We start from the raw sequence: 18,864 nt of genomic DNA on the forward strand, positions 1-18,864 counted from the left end.
GTTTGATGTGAACGCATGGATTCACATTAAAGTCAATAAAAAATGTTTTCGTAAGGCTGCAAACAGAAATATATAATTGAATACAAACACTTCTGCTTTCGGCTTTTCCCTTCGAGGGTACTCCATTTCTCTTCCTATCTACACCATGATAGAACAACTTGAACCCTGCTCCTAAACTTCTAGCCTTGCTACCTTTCCACCTGGTCTCCTGGACACACATTATGTCTACTTTCCTTCTCTGCATCATGTCAACCAACTCTCTAACTTTTCCTGTCATAGTTCCAACATTCAATGTCCCTACTCTCAGTCTTATACTCTTGGCGTTCCTCTTCTCTCTTCCAACAAACACACTTTCCTCCTCTCTTTCTTCGACCAACAGTAGTCCAATTTCCACTGGCACCCAGTAGGTCAACAGCACTGATGGTGGTCGCTGTTAACCCGGGCCTCGACCGATCCGGCATGGAAGTCATAGATTGGATTTGTATGTTTGATATGGCAAAAGTTTTATGTTGGATGCCCTTCATGACACAACCCTCTGTATTTATCCGGGCTTGGGACCGGCACAATAAGACACTGGCTTGTGCCATCTTGCAGCTACATTTCCCCTTTTGCGGCTAAATTTGCCCTCTTGTGGCTACATTAAAAATTGAATACAAACACAGGGTATTAATACTGCTTGTGATTAAAAATGAACCCACATTAACGCATGAGTAGCATGGCAGCATTATTAGAATCCTAGCAACAAAGAAAGGCTTTGACAGGCAGCGATAATACTTACAGTGTTTTATTGGACCAGAACATTCATACTAAAATAGATTAGTTTATTTGTAATACAGTTGAATTACTAACACCTAAAATGAAACTGTGTGATTAAAACGCAGTTACTAATAGAGTAAAATTATAATATGTCAAATATGAAATAGATATTGTGCCAAGAATGATTTTGTTTGTTCAATTGAAGGTTGGTAAAAATCTAATATTAGCTCATTAGTCATAACATTTCCCAAACTGTATTGTTCCATTCTATATAGTAATCTTTAAAATGAGAGCTCCTTCAGTTGAGACTAAATTATCTACTAGCCTATGCTAATATCATGTCAATATAATGAGATGCTTGTAAAGTTTTCTTAAAGCAGATGATCCTACTTCAAATAATTCCACTTACTAATGTTTTTCTGCTTTGCAACATCTTGCAGTTTGCTGGAAATCCTGCAGCAGCTGATTAAAGAGCAGGCCCAGTGTTTTTTTATTTTTTTTATTTTCCAGAATAACTGCTCCTCTTTTACCTTCACCCATCCTCACATCCCCCACGGCTACATACTGAAGTAGCTTATAGCGTGATGATATGATTTTCTATATTAAATGCCGTTAATTCATATCCAAAAATCACATTTTTATGTATAAAAGTCTTCTGAAAGCAGCTATTAAGAATGAACTCCAAACTTTATCTGCATATTGATTAATAAATGATGACCAGGCCGGAGGGAAACACTGACAGGAGACTAGTGCCTGTGAATAACTTCTTTCGTCTTTGTACAGTAAGTGATGTCTTTGAGTGAATTCAAAGACATATTTTCATGCAAAGAAGATGATTAAGAAGGGCAAAGACAGGCAAGCAGAAAGTACAAAGCAAAAAAGCAGCCTTTGTATTTTCCTCAGAGGAGCCTCCCCCCGGCTGGTATCCAATGCCGCTCCTTAAATCAGAGATAGTTGCTCTGTCCATCACAGCCCCCAGGAGACACTCTACCTGTCACTCCACACTAACATGAGCTTTGAATCTAGTCTTGTGCATCCCTGAGAGCATGCACAGACATTCAAATAAACAAATCAAAACACGCACACACAAACACACACACACACACACACACACACATATGCACATGAAATCATGTGATTTACTGACACCTGGTTCCTGTTTTGACATAAAGGAATAAGGAGTTGTCCTGAACCGTCATACTGGTCTGGAACCACTTCAGACTCAGAATAGAGAATGTCAGCTGCGTATGGTATGTCATATGTACATTTAATATATCAGATTTATAATGTGCTATATCTCATATGATGACAAGTAGTAAAATAAAATTATGGTTGTGTTCTGCTATTGTGGATTTTTACAGTCAGGATCATAAAGGAGTATATTTCACATACAGTATGTACTGGTTTCTTCACAATTTCAGTTTCTGTGGATTCTGAGAAAACTTATGACTCATGTTTTATTGACTACAGGGCAATTATTTTATGATCTCAGCTTGACAAGCATGTTTTTCCACAGTTAGAAGTCAGTGAGGCAAGAAGAGGTTCTGAAAAGAGCGACCAAATAAGATTTATGACAAAGGAGATGCATTTCACAGTTAGAGATAATGCGTGCAAATTTATGTGCTAACTATTGACTATATGTGATATTTCAGGACAAAACAGCAATCTACTTACAGAAATGCGTTCATCTTTTTCATTAAAACCAAAGCCATCTTTCCTCCAGGAGATGGTGGGTTCTGGATGTCCTCGGGGTGGTTGACACTCCAGCACTGCGGGCTCACCCACTGCCACCATGACGTCCACTGGGTTCTGTCTGAAGTCGTCACGTAAAACTGGAAAAAACACAGCAAATACCAGGATTTGACAAACGTTGGCTTTTATCATCAACACCTTTAACTTGGGATTTTTTTTAAAATTGTGACAGCGAAATTAGTCAGTTTTAAATTGCTGACTGATCTTCCATTAAAAGCTCTCATGAATGTGAATGTTGGAAGTGACACACTTATCTAATGCTTTTAAGTCACAGGACAGAGAAATTTGTTATTTTTGTCACTTTCCTACCTATTTCTTGATCGATGTGTGATCAAATTATGCATTATGCATTAAATCCACTTTTGACACTGGCATTTTTATTGTCGTGCAAAATAACTGCATGTTCAAGTGGTTTCATTCTTTGTTTCTGATGTTGAAAATGAATCAATTGTACTTCACAAAATAATAAAAGATTATGGCTTTGCTAGTCACATATTGTCAGAAGAGCACAGAAACTCAAAAAAACACCTTTATCTATTTTAAATTTTAATTAACGTAAATCAGCACGGAAATGTTACCACAAAACCTGCCAAGATCATTCATTAAATGTACTCCCTAAGTTAAGCAGGGGACAATGTCCATTGAAAAACACTGCTGAGTAAGCTGGTGGTCTGATTGCTGTTAATAAGACAAGGAGACACTCTGTTAGGGAGCAATTTGGAAAGGTGAGATCCAGACGGCTCTGCTTGCAGACAGTAGAAAGCTGCAATTGCAATTTATCATCTCTACAAACTGAATAGCCTGCATTCAGAGAGGGAGCTAGCCAGCCGGCAGCTGAAACGAAGACAAAGCAAACTCACATCCGGCCCTACATGATAAGCAGGAGTGTGACGTCTGCTGGCCATTAGCAGCTCTTTCCTGTCTACACCATAAGAATTCCAATGCAAAGCCCAGACAGCACGGGAAGCAATCTTCTGCAGACTCCTAGGAGATACTTAAACCATATAAGTGGTAAAAGAAATCAGCCAAACCAATGTCAGAGCCTTACAGTGAAACATTGCCATATTACTTGCAAGATGACGACATATCATGAATGAAAACAACCTCCAGTGTTGTGTAACTGAGAGATTTTCTGCTCCTGATGAGGTGAACAACATGTGCTAATGTGGCTGCCAGTGCATGAGTGACTGTGGTTAAGCATTCCCAGTCTTAAATTTTGGGAGGGGTTGGAACCTGAACAAGCCAAGGGACCAAAGCCAGCACGGAAAGAGCACAACAGCAGATCTCAGAAGGGGTTGGGGTGAAATAGACAGGAAACAATGAGGAAAAGACATAACCACTCACAGATGGTGGTGACTTGTTCACCTCTGGCTATGGATTTGTACATAACGCTAGACAAGGAGAACGGAGACACCGGACCAGAACCAAAGATATGGGAGAACGAATTGGGACGACCTTCTAATTGGAAGCATTTTGGCTCATGTACTTCTATGAGCCATGCTTCGCTGCTCTGCCCCCTTGAACCTCTGAGCAGGGTTGCAACTGGCTGACTGGAGTTGACTGAGCGTTGATGGGAAACAGCTGTCTGACGACCCCCACCAACACCACCACTGTGTCACATGATAAAAGGCATTCCTCATGAGACACAAAACTCTTGTTGAGGTTACTTCAGCAGGAAGACAGTGAGACCATCACAACTTTGTGTAAAGTGTATTTGGTTTGTGAGTGTGAGTGTGTGTCTGTGTGTTGATAGATTAACTGATAGCATCTAATAATTTCACTGGTAATCAGGTTACACGTCTGTTTTTTCTATCGTGTGAGGTCTAAATGGCTCCATATGATCTCAGTGCATGGGCTACTTCCCCAAATGCTTTTATTTGTGATGATAAATAGGAGTTAGTGTAAGAGACATGGTGAGGAGACTTAAATGTTGAAAAGAGGAGGAAGCTATGAAGGTTTGCGAAATATGCTTTTGGAAGTGTGCATGCTTCTCCATGTGATACTACAGTATTGGGTAAGCACACAAAAAACCTGGAACATGCATATATAGAACTGTTCATATTCTCAGAAGGGAGCACATCTGTTTATTATGTTTTAATAAAAACTGCATGAGAATACGCAAACGAAAGCACTTGGATTCTCAAAACCTTAACTATGCTAAAGCAAATTCTAACAGTCTTGAATGCTGTTTCTTGTCTCATCATGCATCTGCACTGCTAAATATATATAATTTCTAGTTATTTCCACTCTTTTCCTGACAAGCTACATTCTCTTGGAGTGATGTCGCTGACAACATTGTCTGAAAACCCTAAATCCCTAAAGTCAATGGTGTCTGCAAATTGAAGCTTCATTTGACAGATGCATACATTTTTCAAATGTAGGAAAATAAAAAGTGTTTCAATGGTGGCTCTGATTTCAGGGGCATTTGAAGGATTGTGCACCACACATTAAAGCCCCTCTTTTTAATGCTACTATTACAATTAAGAAAAAATGTCTCATCAGGCTTTGAGATCAGAATCACTAATATTTCTTTTGTACGTATTTCTTGTGTCAGTTTCAACAACAAAACCTTTTTACTTCATTTTATTTTTATCTCTTGCATCTGTACAATCAATATTGATTTATATCCTATTAAGTCTGTCAGTTATTCCCACATCACACTCATGTATTTTGCAGATTGGACATATGTGAATTTCATCATTTTTCAAAGCCCTTCATCTTATGTTTGGACTGACTCCTAGCAGTGAATCCTACCTCTTTTTAAAGCTAACTCAGCCTGCCTATTTAACAGGAGCCTTTCACCTTTTCTTCTTTTCTTCTACCATCCAATCCTTCTACATGAAAATCTCATAGGCTACTTCAAAGCACCAGCTCTGGGCAATACTACCCTGGATCTGACAGTATCTGACATGTTGTTAGTCTTGAAGAGCTTGAACTAGATCTTGAAAGACCTACTACAGCCCTGCACAAACAATCCTCCGTTCAGATTTGAAGTGGACCAAACAAGAAGATTACAAATGGGTGGGATGCAGGCACACATAGTATGAATGAACAAATGTATTGCATGTCCAGTTGCAACATTATATTACCGTAGCAATTATTTGGATGTCTTATGGTTAGCATCAATATCATTGTAGAGCGGTAATTGAAATTATAACTTAGATTTGCCGAACAGCTGTGCATTCCTCTGCATCCAGCTGACATTACAGCACTGCAAGACAATCAGCAATCAGCTTATTCCAAATCTGAGGACAATGAAAGTTGATATTTCCATATTATGCATTGGAGATGTTTTATATTTCTCTAAGATTTGTAAAGTGTAAAATTATTTCTAAAAAAATTAATAAATAAATGTAAAACCACGAATACAAACAAAGAAACATGCCACCATGGCATGAGGTCATTACAGACTTATGATTTAAAATAGAACTTCTTTTAAATTTGATTTAGTAGGATCTGTGGTTGATAAGCAGCTGCCAGCTCAAATTTATTGTGAACATAATGGTTTGTTTTGAAGTGTTACAGTTAACAAAGTCATCTTGAAGTTAAAATGAAAAGTGTAAATATTTTTGTTTGGTGAAACTGCCATTTTTTTCATACGAGTGGAAATTGATAACTTATAACTGACATCAACTCTGTCTTTGCATCAAAAGTCATTTTGTGGTAATAAAATAAATGAACATTGTAATTAGGGATGAGCGAGTACACCACTATCTGTATCTGTATACATATATATATATGTATACATGTATGTATACATATATGTACACATATATGTATGCATGCGTTTGTAATCAGTAGCTAGAGTGTGCTTTCTTAATTTCCCTTCGGGGATCAAACCAGTATATAAAATTTTAAAAAAAAAAAATTAAAAAATTAAAAAAAATTAAACCATCTAAATTATCTCTATCCATATCTGTACTCGGAATGGGAGGGGCTTAAACCGGACGTGGGTGTGATTTGACCGGAAATGGGTGGGGCTCAAATCGCTACATTATTTTAAGTCTGAAATTGATATTGATTGATCAAAAGTTGCTATATTTATTGTGTATTTAAAAATAATTTACAGAACAGCCTCTAAATTGATATTCAAATCAATGATTTTGAGCACAAAAGTAGGAGCAGTAAGTTTTTTATTAACTCAACATGAAGTGCATTAATGAATAAAACGCATGCAATAGGAAATTATGAAGTACAAAGTATGCATGAACAAGAACTGTCATACTCAACACAAGTTTCAATTTTTATTTTTTTTATTTTTATTTTTTTATAATCAGTTTTTTGTTTTTTGTTTTTTTTATATTACCACCTAATGTTCTTGCCATTTTTTTTCACACGAAGTTAAACAATGTTGATTAACACTTGAACTCCCAAGGCAGTCATTTTGACTGCTTTCAAAATTTGCAATGTCATAACTTGGTTTTAAAAAAACACATGTACCTCCAGGAGCCTGACTTTTCCTAAATGTGTGTATATTTTATTCTGACATTGTTTGATCATTAAAATTCAAAAAACAAAAGAGATCTGAGTATTACTACCTAGAACTACCATAGGCAGTCATTTTGACTGCTCGGACATTATTTGTATATAATTTGGATTATCATTAAAATGTCCAGGATTAATTTGGGTGGAATACGTAAAAACACATCAGGACACTAAATCAAAACTATAATGATTGAATGTTTTATTTATTTAATTGACACAATATACTGTAGTTTCTCTGGAATTATACATTCAAATTTGAACTTTGAAATAAAAACAAATGTATCCTGCTTCAAAATAGTTTAGTATCATCTGGAGGCCCTAGCAATGAAAATTATTAACTATTATGAGTAATCCGAAATGCTATGATGGCTGCCATCCAGCTGGAGACACTGATGTTACAATGCCGAGATGGTTTGCTTATGGCTCCCAATCACTCACAGTCAACACAGGTAACCTGTACCTTCCTTGTGCAACTCATGCTAACTTGTGACATTTGACACAATTATAGTTTGCTTTATTATTCTTACACATTTGCTTTATTTTTATTACACACTCTTCACCTGGTACTGCTTTCTCCTCTCCATATTCTGCTGCTCCAAATGGGAGCACCATCACTTGTCAGGTTTTGCTTTCATGTCTCCTGAGCAAAGTTCCTTTGTGAGTCACATTATGAGGTTCCTCTGTGACATCATCTTATTGGTGCATTTCTTGAACAGGATCAAAGCATTTATGGCAGCCAGGTTAGGAATATTACAAAACACCACCAATGGCCATCATCATGTAGGAGCTTACACTGAATATTCCCTCCCCATTTGATCAAGCACATCTACTCCAACCTTGATTCTGTTGTGGTACTGTACGTAACAGTCTCCAGTTTAGCCTCATGGCCACTTGTGATGTTGACAGCTGTGTGGATTGTGTTTAGAATGGAGACATTATTCCTTGGTTAGCATTGATAGACTTTTAGAGTTGCACTTTCACATTTCAGCAGCTCTTCAGTGTGCAGGGCCCTTTGCTCCTCTATAGATGGAGGAAGCTCTTGTCTACTCTTATTTACTGGACCAACAAGGCAGGTTTTCTGGGCTTTTAGTGACTTTGAAAGTTCAAGAGAAGTAAAGCAGTTATCAGTGATGATATTTACCCCCCTCAACAAAAGTTACCTGTGTTGAATGGGGGACATATCAGTGTTTATGAGCCACAAGCAAAACAACTTTGTGTTGTAACAGCAGTGTCTCCCGCAGGCTGGCAGCCATCACAGAATTATTGAATGTTCATAATAGTTAATAATTTTATCAAGGTCTAATGATGACACCAATCTATTTTGAAGCAGGTTACAATTGTGTTAATTTCAGAGAGATACATTTGTTTTAATTTCACAGTTCAAGTTTGGATGTGTAATTGCAGAGAAGCTATGTTGTGTCAATAAAATAAATGGAAAAATTCAATCATTATAGTTTTAATTTAATCCTGATGTGTTTTTATCTATTCCACCAATTTATTTTAAATATTTTCAATGATAATCCAAATTATATACACATAATATATACACATAAGCTCACCATAGAAATGCAGCAATCATCCATACCCAGCAGAAACAAAATCCTTGACTTTTCTCACAATCCATGTCCTGACCTTTGTCTGCCCCTCCCTCTATCCCTCTGCCCCTTTATCCTCCTTCACCATCTCCTCATTTTCCTCCTATTCTTTTCCTACCCATTACAGAGTCTGGTGAGACTGCAGGAGAAACTGCTGCTCCATAGTAAAGCCAATATTTACTGCTCATACATTGGGAAGTTAGTAAGATAGACTGAATACATATGAACATGCACATATACAGTACATTGACTCACGCAAGAGGTCCAGAGGGTCCTGTACCCCTTTGGAAACACATAGCAAAGCCAATAACACAATATGAACTGCAACCAAGCAAATCCAATGGAAAAAATGCAGGTCCTCATACAAATTAGTATACACGCATTAGCTCAGCTTCATAACTATACCACATGAGATTTGCAGAACACGCTACAATCCAGAAGACACTGCAAGCTGCTTATAAAGGAAACAAAAATTCCTTGGCTCTTATCCCTAAGCTCCCCTATTTGAATTTCATTTTCTGAAAAGAAATCATTACTTACAAAAATCCCTGGGCAGCCAGTTTTTTTCTTGTTTTGTTTTTTGTTTTGTTTTTTTGCTTGCATGCATGCAGCGCAATAAATCCATCTTAGTTTAGCCCATTAAATCAACACAGGGGCCAATTTACCAGGATCAAGCTCACGATCAAATTTCACACCTAAACTTTTCTTTTCTTTCCCCCTCCTTCTGTCTTAGACTCAGATAACCTTCCAGAATAAAGCTCTATCAAGCCAAGGTATTAGTTTCATGGGCTGCACCTCTACACCAAAGATGCCTATGTTAAAAAAAAAAATTGTAAACATGTTGAAACAATGGCTTTGGTTGTCCTATCTACAAAATAAATAAATAAATAAATAAATAAAAATTGCACCACAGTGTTACAACAATAATTAATTTTAATTAATTTTTCTTCATCTTTTTTCATCTCCTGGTACAAGTGGAATATAAAAATGTACTGTAACTCCACAGACATTTGAACTTTTAAGATTAATTCAAATGAATTTACCCATATTTTACTTGTGAAGAATTGTTACATTCTGGCAGTGTCTGTGTGTGTGTGTGTGTGTGTGTGTGTGTGTGTGTGTGTGTGTGTGTGTGTGTGTGTGTGTGTGTGTGTGTGTGTGTGTGTGTGTGTGTGTGTGTGTATGTGTGTGTGTGTGTGTGTGTGTGTGTGCACATGCAAGCGTGCGTGCCCGCCAGCGCCGTATGTGTGAGTTTGCGTGTGATAGAGGAACCGGTTCATCAGTTCTCAGATGTTCTGCCACTCTAATCCTGTTGATGTATGTGCAGAACATATCAGTCGTGAGGGGCAGACATTAAAGCCAGCTAAAGGGATTGTGTAACCTCCATTTTAATCCCTTCTCCTCATCCTATCCCTCCGTAAGAGGAAGGATAGGAGAAAGAGAAGGAGGAAAAACGGTGCTGAGAATAAGGAGAGGACAGATACAGACAGACAGACGTGCATGAAACAGATTAGGAGAATTAGAAGAAGAAGAGCTGAGTAAAAAAGGAAATTGTCATTCACGCAGAATTCCAAGATGTTGACTCACCTTGAATAAAGTTTTGATTTCATTCATTTGCTTTCTGAAAGTAAACACTGAAATATGTAATAACAGCTGTGCTGAGATGAATAAAAAGTTAAATGCTGTAGAAAATTATTTTTTTTACTGTGCAGCCTTCGCTGGATCACATTTATAAAATTACAATGAGATTTCAATGAAGTTGTAAACACATCACATTGCAATTTTTCTTTGACTTAAAAACCTGATTTCAGCTGTAAAAAATGTATCAAGTGCAGGTTTTGTGACTAACAAATTAAGACCACATCGACACATTTCTATCCTACAAAGGCACAGTGTGGTGTTTTATTTTTTTAAAATCTAACTTTTTGACCAAATTAAAATTTTTGTGTGATCTGTTCAGTCTCTCATTGCAATTTTTTTCTACTGCTGGAGTGAACTGTCAAAGCAAAGCACAGTAACCAAATTAACCTACCTGCCACTCTAATCTAATAAATTCACTCATCTCTGAACACATTAAAACTGCATGATTATATTATTATATTATATACTGTATATACTATAAATGGTTACTTACCATACATTTTCACTTCACATCATTTCACTGTACGGCTAATATGGTCACTTTTGCAACACTCTAATCTTCTAAAGCACAGTTCTACTTTTCTTCATGGAAATAACATCCCCAGATATAACCCCAGTCTTTCCCCACTGAAGCATACAAGTAAAAGCAAGAAGATTCTTCCCTTGAAGATCAGTCACTTAAAGGATATAATATTTTAGCACATAGTACTTTGACACAATGAATTACATACCAGCTGTATATGCATCAATTTTATTTCAAAGACAATATTGGTACCGTGCTGTAATGCTATGCTGAAAAAGTGACTCCGCTGTGTAATCCAATGTTTTTTGCTTTCTGTAAAGTAGCTCAGTGTCAATTAGAATGGCTTTATAGTCTACACAAATAGTTCAGAGACCAGGTCAGGGTATGCTTTGATTCGTACAGACTTGACTTGAATGGCTAAATGTCAAGGATACAATCAAACCTGGCCAAAGACATCTGCTACAAGTCCATTCCAAATATATTGTTGTCTTTCTTTCCAAACAAACGAAAAAATCTATTTCAACTCTAAGTCACTTCAGTGTTGAAGTAAGGCAACAGAGGTCCACATTGTTCAATTTTGGGCCCATGTACTTGAATCCTTGAATCCTTGGAAAGTAAATTAGAAGTCTTTTTTTTTTTTTTAAATATCATATTGCATTATTTTCTCTATCATCGACTGAGAAAACACGACTATCTGAAATGGTAAATACCTTTAACAGCATGTTCTAATTAATTTTCCTCAGGCTTTGTTTCATTAAATAAAGTTTGTAAGATACAAAATGAAATAATAGAGAGTAAGACAGCAACCCACCATCACTCTTCCCCCCAGCCTCTCTTTCTCCTCCTAACCTACCGACACCCCCTCTGCAGCAGCGGAGCAGCCCCCCTCAACCCCCCTTCCCCCGAGCATCCCTCCTCCCCCCATCCCACTGCCTATCCTACCTCCCTAAAGCCCACCTTCACCTATCCTAGCTCCCCCCCACTCTCCCTCTGCCACTCATTCACCCCCAAGCCCTCCTCTTTACTGCACAGCCTCCCACCACCGTCCCAGCTCCCACCACCATCACCCCCTCCTCCCTGCTTCAAGGAGGCCTAGGTGAGAGGAGAACTGAGGAAGCTGCGGCCCCAAAAAGCAGCAGGACCAGATGGAGTGAGCCCCATCTCGTCAAGGCCTGCAATCAGGGAACCACTGCAACAAGTCTTCAACCTGAGCATGCATCTCAGGAAGAAGCCCACCCTCTGGAAGATGTCATGCATCTTACCAGTTCCGAAAAAGAACCGGCCCAGCGAGCTGAACGACCTCCGACCAGCTGTGCTTACATCACATATGATGAAGACTCTGGAGCGGCTCTTCCTCAATCTCCTCAGGCCTCAGGTGCAACATGCTGTTGAGTCTTTACAGTTTGGAAAAGGTCGGTCTAGAGGACGCCATCCTCTACATGCTACACCGAGCCCACTCACATCTGGACAAGGAAAACGGCACTGTGAGGATTCGCTTTCTGGATTTTTCAAGTGCCTTCAACACCATCCAGCCCTGTATCCTACAGGACAAACTACTACAAATGCGAGTGGACCCCGGCCTGGTTGCTTTGATACACAACTATCTCACCGACAGACCTCAGTTCATCAGGCTAAAGGACGTCACGTCTGACACAGTGGTCAGCTGCATTGATGCTCCACAGGGGGCTGTCTTGTCCTCCAGGGCTCTTCACTCTGTACACGGCGGACTTCTGTTACAACTCCGAACTGTGTAACATTCAGAAATTTGCAGATGACACACCGATCTTGGGATGTATCAGAGACAATGAGGAGGAGGAGTGTAGATGCTTGGTGAGGGACTTTTTCGACTGGTGTCACAGCAACAGCCTGCAGCTCAACAACTCCAAAACTAAAGAGCTGGTCATTGATTTCAGGAGGGACAGACCCAGACCTAGACCAGTTCTGATAGGAACGGAGGAGGTGGAGGTGGTCCAGACCTATAAATATCTTGGGCTGTGGCTGGACAACAAGCTGGACTGGACCAGCAACACGAGGCAGCTGTACAAGAAAGCTCAGAGCAGGATGTACTTTCTGAGGAGGCTGAGGGTCAACATCTGCAGAACATCTGTGGATGTTCTACCAGTTTGTGGTCACCAGTGTCCTGTCGTACACTGTGGTGTGTTGGGGAGGGAGCACGACAAAGGCAGATCTCTCCAGGCTGGAGAAGCTGATCAGGCGGGGCAGCTCAGTGGTCGGGATGAAGCTGGACCCTCTGGCAACGGTGGCAGAGAGGAGAACTCTAGACAAACTGCTGGACATCATGGACCATGTCAGCCACCCTTTGCACACCGTTGCAAACAACCAGAGAAAAACTGAGAAGCCTGACCAGCCAGAGGCTGCTCTTCCCAATGTGCAGGACCAACAGACTGAAGAACTCCTTCAACCTCCGAGCCATTTAACTGCTCAACTCCTTTCTGGGAGAGAAGAAGAAGAACATGAGAGTCCACGCAAGAGCTGAGGGATGATACGTACAATAACCATAACAACTGCAAACACTATAAACACTTTAACTTTTCCTATGTGTATGTATGCCTTTTTATCCTATGCCTATTTATGCCTTTTTAAATGTATATTCATGGTGGGTTATTTTTATTCCTTCTGGGTGTTGGTCCTTCTTTCTGTATGCTTTTTCTGTGTGCTTTTGTGTAGTCACTGTGCTGCATGTAGTGCGACCGAAAAGTTATTTTCCCTGGAGGAACCTCCTTAAGGGATCAATAAAGTTCTACTCTACTCTACTCCACTCTACTCTACTCTCTAAATTAGAGTCGATATGGTTGTTTGGTCCTTTCAATCAGTGCAAATGATTCCAAGAAAGATTCTTATTCCTTTGGGTTCATTACACATGTGGAGGACAGAGTTCGTTGAAACGTGTCTGCAGGCTCTCACCCTTTTGTTTGTCATTGCTGTGTTGCTGCAAGCCATGTATGATTGAATAAAATATTTATATGTGGGGGTGGGGTCTGTTTTTACTACCTGATAGTTGGGGGAAAGCCTATTTTTGTATAGCATGAGCATTTTACCCCCAAGCTTTAAATTCACACAATCACAAGTAAACAATGCTCACTAAACTAAACTCATTAAGCTTTAATTACCAGTCACATGTGGAGCCACATTCTGGTCACAAATGTCCCTTTAATTACACCAAACTAAACTCCCACAGGTACAAGTGATAATAGGACTCAGGGAGGTTCACAACAACAGCAGGTTAGAATGGTCATAGAACACCAGCAATACCTGAGAATTGTTGAACTTAAAGCAGAATGACCTACATACTGAGATGTGTACTAACAATACCTCCCCATTGAGACCTGACCTCCTCCAGGGAGATGGCTCCCAATTTGTTCCAGTGGTGCACAGCCATTGCTTTGTTACATTTATGGTCTGCTGATGATGTGAAGTAGTTCACTAAGAGAGAGACTTGTGATTAAATAAGATAAAGTCTCACAAGTAGACATACACACACAAAAATAAGCTGTTTGCACTGTAAATTGTGACAGCAACAGTGGACACCTGAATCTTTTATATAGCAAGAAGATAGAAGGAATAGTAATAAAACGGAGCATAAAACCAAATCAAGCCCTCTTCTTCTGAATAATGAAGCAAGCTGGAGGCAGAAACCCGGCACTTTTTCTCCAGGGCAAAAGCCCCTCGCATGAGAGTGGAGAAAACCACACACACACCACCCTTTAACCCTCTCATTAGTGTAATCCTGCATGTGAAGAGTAAATTGTCATGAATAAATCCACTTAGAAGCCAGCGAATGAAAGACTTTCACTTTGAGATGGTTTCATTACCATTTCAATCAGCATGCCATGCTGCAAAATGTTGGCAGTGTTTGACAGAGTAATTGGAAACATTAACGAGTAGATAAAATATGGTAAGCGAAGGGAAGCGTATCTGTGAGCAAGCCAGTGTGTTATTGTGTCACTTGGGTTGTTTTTAGTGACAGAAAACACATTCTTGGTTTTTTTTTCCCATGGACAATACCAGTAAATCCCCCTGAAACAGAGAGTTTTGAGATATACTTTTGAGTTTGTTGGACAAAACAAAAGAGCTGGAAATTAGACAAAAGTCATACATAGAGACAAATGTATTATATCATCTCCGCCCATAGAAACCTTTGTTTGAGCAGTAAATTGACCTTCGCAATGGAGTTCACAAAATCTCCTTGGGCTAGGTTGAGTTCTAAATAAGCACATTCTCTGAACTGTACGCAAAAAAGAAGTACAGAGGGGCAAACTTCAGGTTATGTGCAATTACACTCTGCAGACAGAGCATAAATCTGAAGCTTTGTGGGATACCCTTTGTTTAAATGAGTATCTAGTCTAATTCCTACCTGGCTTTTGTTTGTGAAAAAAGATGGAGTGGGCAGAGATAGAAATAATAAAGAGAAAAACCCAGGAGAGATTCTCCAAGAAAAGAGTGCACCAGGGTCACAAAGAAAGGTGATGGAGAGGAAGAAGAGGAAGATCTCGTGGTGGGGAGGGGGAAGTATTGTAACAAAGGGAAAAGTAAGCCAGACAGACGTACCAGCTTGGGTATACAAGTAAAAGATGCAGACACAAAGAGACAAAGAGCTACGGTGAGCGCAACGCCAAGCGAGACGGCTCAACTCTGCTGCAGCACAGTGCTGAAATAGGCCAAGTTGTACCGTGATGAACACACCTGCACACACTCACATGCATGCAAATCATACTAAGCATGCACACACACACACTCGCTCAGTTACAGCTATGTTCCACATCCTAATACACCCCGAGGTGCCTTAGTCCTTTCGCTGTCATCAATCTGAGAGACAGTTCAGGACCCAGGAGAGAAGGAGGTTGTGGGCAGGTATGTAACACTCTCTAGTGTGACGAAAAGGATGATATGAATCAGAAGACACTAGACAAAATCATAGGCCTTTTTCAAAATAAAATCTGAGACTATGACATTATATTCCAAGTCATATTATGCCGATTGACATGTTATATTCTGCAGAGCAATAAGCAATGTAGCACAACAATGCGTTTATTCAACTGGGAAAAATTCCAATTGCGATTTGGGGAAATGTGCTGACAGTGCAAATACAAATAGCAGAATCAAATGTCTCCAAGGCGAATTTGATATGATCCTGTGCATATTATTTATGTACAAGCGATGGATGCTGGTATACTATGATGCATAAGAGTAAAAAAAAATCCTGAATGATTGGCTGATTTGGAACCATTTAGTGCAGCATATCTGGTGTTTAAAACTGATAATGATGTGTGAAGGAGGGGGGAAGTAGATGTGGTAAGCGCTGCAACACTGCCATGGTTATCAAGCAGCTGGCTTTCATTTTCATAACCATGTATTTCCACCCAGAAGAGGTTTCAAGACCAAAAAAAAAAAAAAGACGGAGTATTACACATTCAGCGGGTGTTTCAGATAAATAAGCATTTCTCTATAAATTTAAAAAGCTGACAAACAGTAGTCTTTGGCACTTAAAATGCCTACAAGTCAAGGAGGAGCTGGAGATTTACAGTCGGAAAGGAAAGAGAATTCGTCTTTAACCACAACCTTGTTTGGATTGGACAAAACTGCACTAGAGAGGAATGACTGCAGAAAGAACCTGAATGAGGGGTGAAAGATGAAACTTTAATGATCTCTCTGGGGAAATCGGGTCATTGTTGCAGTGTCAAAAAGGGCATAGATAAGAGCAGACTAAAAGTAGACTGCTGTTTGTAATAAAAGTAATTAAAACGAGATAAAACGCATTACAATTATATGTTCTTTAATAAATTTGAATGTCAAAAATGTCTGCATGACTGTCAAACAAGTAAAAATGTCAGATGTCAAAATGTTGTATTGGACACAAGTGGAAATATGCACTGGGAAATGGTTTAATTATCAAAAATTGCACATTGCAGATGAAGACTGAAAAGAGTGAGGACAGAGTGAGTGGAGGAGGGAGGGAGACAAGGAGGACTGTGCTGAAACAGTCTCTCAGCCCCTTTAATTGATAGGAAACAAGAGGTCTCTGAATAAACACCCGCCACGAAGGAGAGCTGGGCTTATTTTTTCCCTTCTTCGTGCTATACTTCTTTTTTCTCAAGTATTTTAATGACGTTAACTCATGTCACGCTTCCCTCAAAGTTCTTCTTTCTCCTTCCTCTTTTCACTTCCCCTTCTCAAGATTTCCAAATACAACAAAAAAGCAGATTTCCAATCTGCCCATGTTTTGCAATCCTTTTTTACCGTCTCTCTTGGCCTGCCTTCTCTCTTTTATTACTGGTTTCAGGTCTTCCTCCTAATTACCTTGTGGAGGATGAGGTTGCTCCCTACCATCCCCCATACCTACAGCACTGCTACAGAAAGACCCTGATGAATAATTTCACGTTTCTCTCGCCTTAATTCTCACATACTCAAATTGATTATTGTACAGAAAGCACAGCTAAAAGAGCAGCCGACTGGGTAATTTGTCTTTTTGACGAGGCAAGTTCATGAATAGGTGTGGGGGAGGGAAGGAGGGCTAGAAATGATATCCAGAGGAGGAGAGAAAACGAAAAAATTTATATTGGAGGCTTCGCCTGGTCCTGACTCTCATAGTTCATTCTGTTTGATGTTATGGTCAAAAGCACAATTAGAGGGAGTGGACATTTGCATGTGCGAATGCTCCTAACAAAATGAGCAAATTGTGATACGTGCATCCCTGAGAAGCATGTTTAATTACATAAAGCCCATTGGAAAATAAAGCTAACGCAGCATGGCCGCCTAATTCCTATTGCAAACACTGCTGCAGTCTTGTGGCAACAAACATTCATTTCTCAATTCTTGAATCCATTTAGAAAAAATATGATGCCCTGATGGACGATGTCAGCATCCAGGTGTTTTCAGCTTCCACAATGACTAGATCACTGTTCGTGTGCCAAGCTGAGGTGATGACAGGGATGAAGAGTATCATTTGGACATCACAGGAACAATCACTGGGTATACGCAGGACCGTATTATTAGTGTGAGGCATTTTATGAACCAGCTCTGGTGAAATACACACATCTAACCGGACTCGTTCTTCTGCACCATGAGTCACTAAACTGGACTGAGATTAGGTGCATCCCGTTGGCACAAGCTTTGCACTACTGAATTCTGTATGGATGCCAAACAGGATAGATATGCAGGATCTAGCTTCAAATTTGATTGTCTACCAGTGGAAACTAAGCTGAATCAGCCCCCCACCAAGTGTCTTAGCTCTTTTCTTTCCTGCATGTACAGTAGTGTACACCCTCATCACTCATTCTCCCTCGTGTTTTCCTGTCTTCCAGCTTCAATCTCTGCTTACTCTCATCTCCTTTGTTTCCTCTAAGCTATCTCACCATCTCTCCAGGCTTTGCTCCACCCCTGTCTTTTTTCTATCTCTCTCTCTCTCTCTTCTGCTCTAAACTCTTTCAACTATGCTAGATTTGGCTCACTGATTTTTAGGCTCATGCATGTCTCGTTCTGTCCTCTCCCCGTTGTGCATTCTCCATCCCCACCACCACTCCAACCTCCCCAAAACCTCCTAATGGATCCCATGTCAGCAGAATACCAGAGTGAACCACACAACTGTGCTGTGGCTTTATGTCTGTCTCTGCTTCAATGCCTGTCTCTTTCTATGTATAAAAAAACAAGAAGAAAACTGCAGCCTAATATTACAGTGAAAGAGCTCCAATAAGATTTCTCTTACTGAACAAAGCTGTGTCTTATATTTCAAATAAATAACTCTACAGGAGCACATTCTGTTGTCTGGCAGCCAACACACATCTATTATTTCAAGATTACTTTTGGGATTTGGACTCTTTTTTCAGGATTTTTTTTTTTATCAAATGTTTTACATTTCATTATTTTTCATAGCTTGAGTTTAAGTTTCCTTTATCCATGTAGCATGGACAATATTCATAAAATGATGAGTCTACAATTCAATCTGCTACAGTTTAAACTGTAGATTAAATTCAGCTTTTTGAGTGTATGACGACACATCTAACAATTTGTGCAAAAGCATGTATTGTTAAAAAAAATTTAGTTTTATTTTTCTTAATGAGTATATGGTTCTGCTTCCAGAAATTCTGTTGTTGT

The 18,864-nt window shown here is 39.4% G+C and overlaps 1 protein-coding gene and 1 long non-coding RNA gene across 3 annotated transcripts in view; one reads left to right on the forward strand and one right to left on the reverse strand.

Moving 5' to 3' along the window:
• LOC137605898 (roundabout homolog 1-like) overlaps window positions 1-18,864 on the reverse strand; it is a 77,150-nt gene that overhangs the window by 19,551 nt on the left and 38,735 nt on the right. For both annotated transcript variants that reach the window (XM_068330809.1, XM_068330808.1), the window contains exon 3: window positions 2,431-2,588. In XM_068330809.1, the coding sequence (XP_068186910.1) occupies window positions 2,431-2,588 (158 nt within the window). The remainder of the gene's footprint in view (window positions 1-2,430; window positions 2,589-18,864) is intronic.
• Window positions 1,924-2,879, forward strand: LOC137605899 (uncharacterized). Its single transcript, XR_011037803.1, has 2 exons — window positions 1,924-2,006; window positions 2,480-2,879. It is a non-coding gene; the product is annotated as an uncharacterized lncRNA (long non-coding RNA).

Source organism: Antennarius striatus, chromosome 13 (assembly GCF_040054535.1).
Source record: "Antennarius striatus isolate MH-2024 chromosome 13, ASM4005453v1, whole genome shotgun sequence".
NCBI lineage: Eukaryota > Metazoa > Chordata > Actinopteri > Lophiiformes > Antennariidae > Antennarius > Antennarius striatus.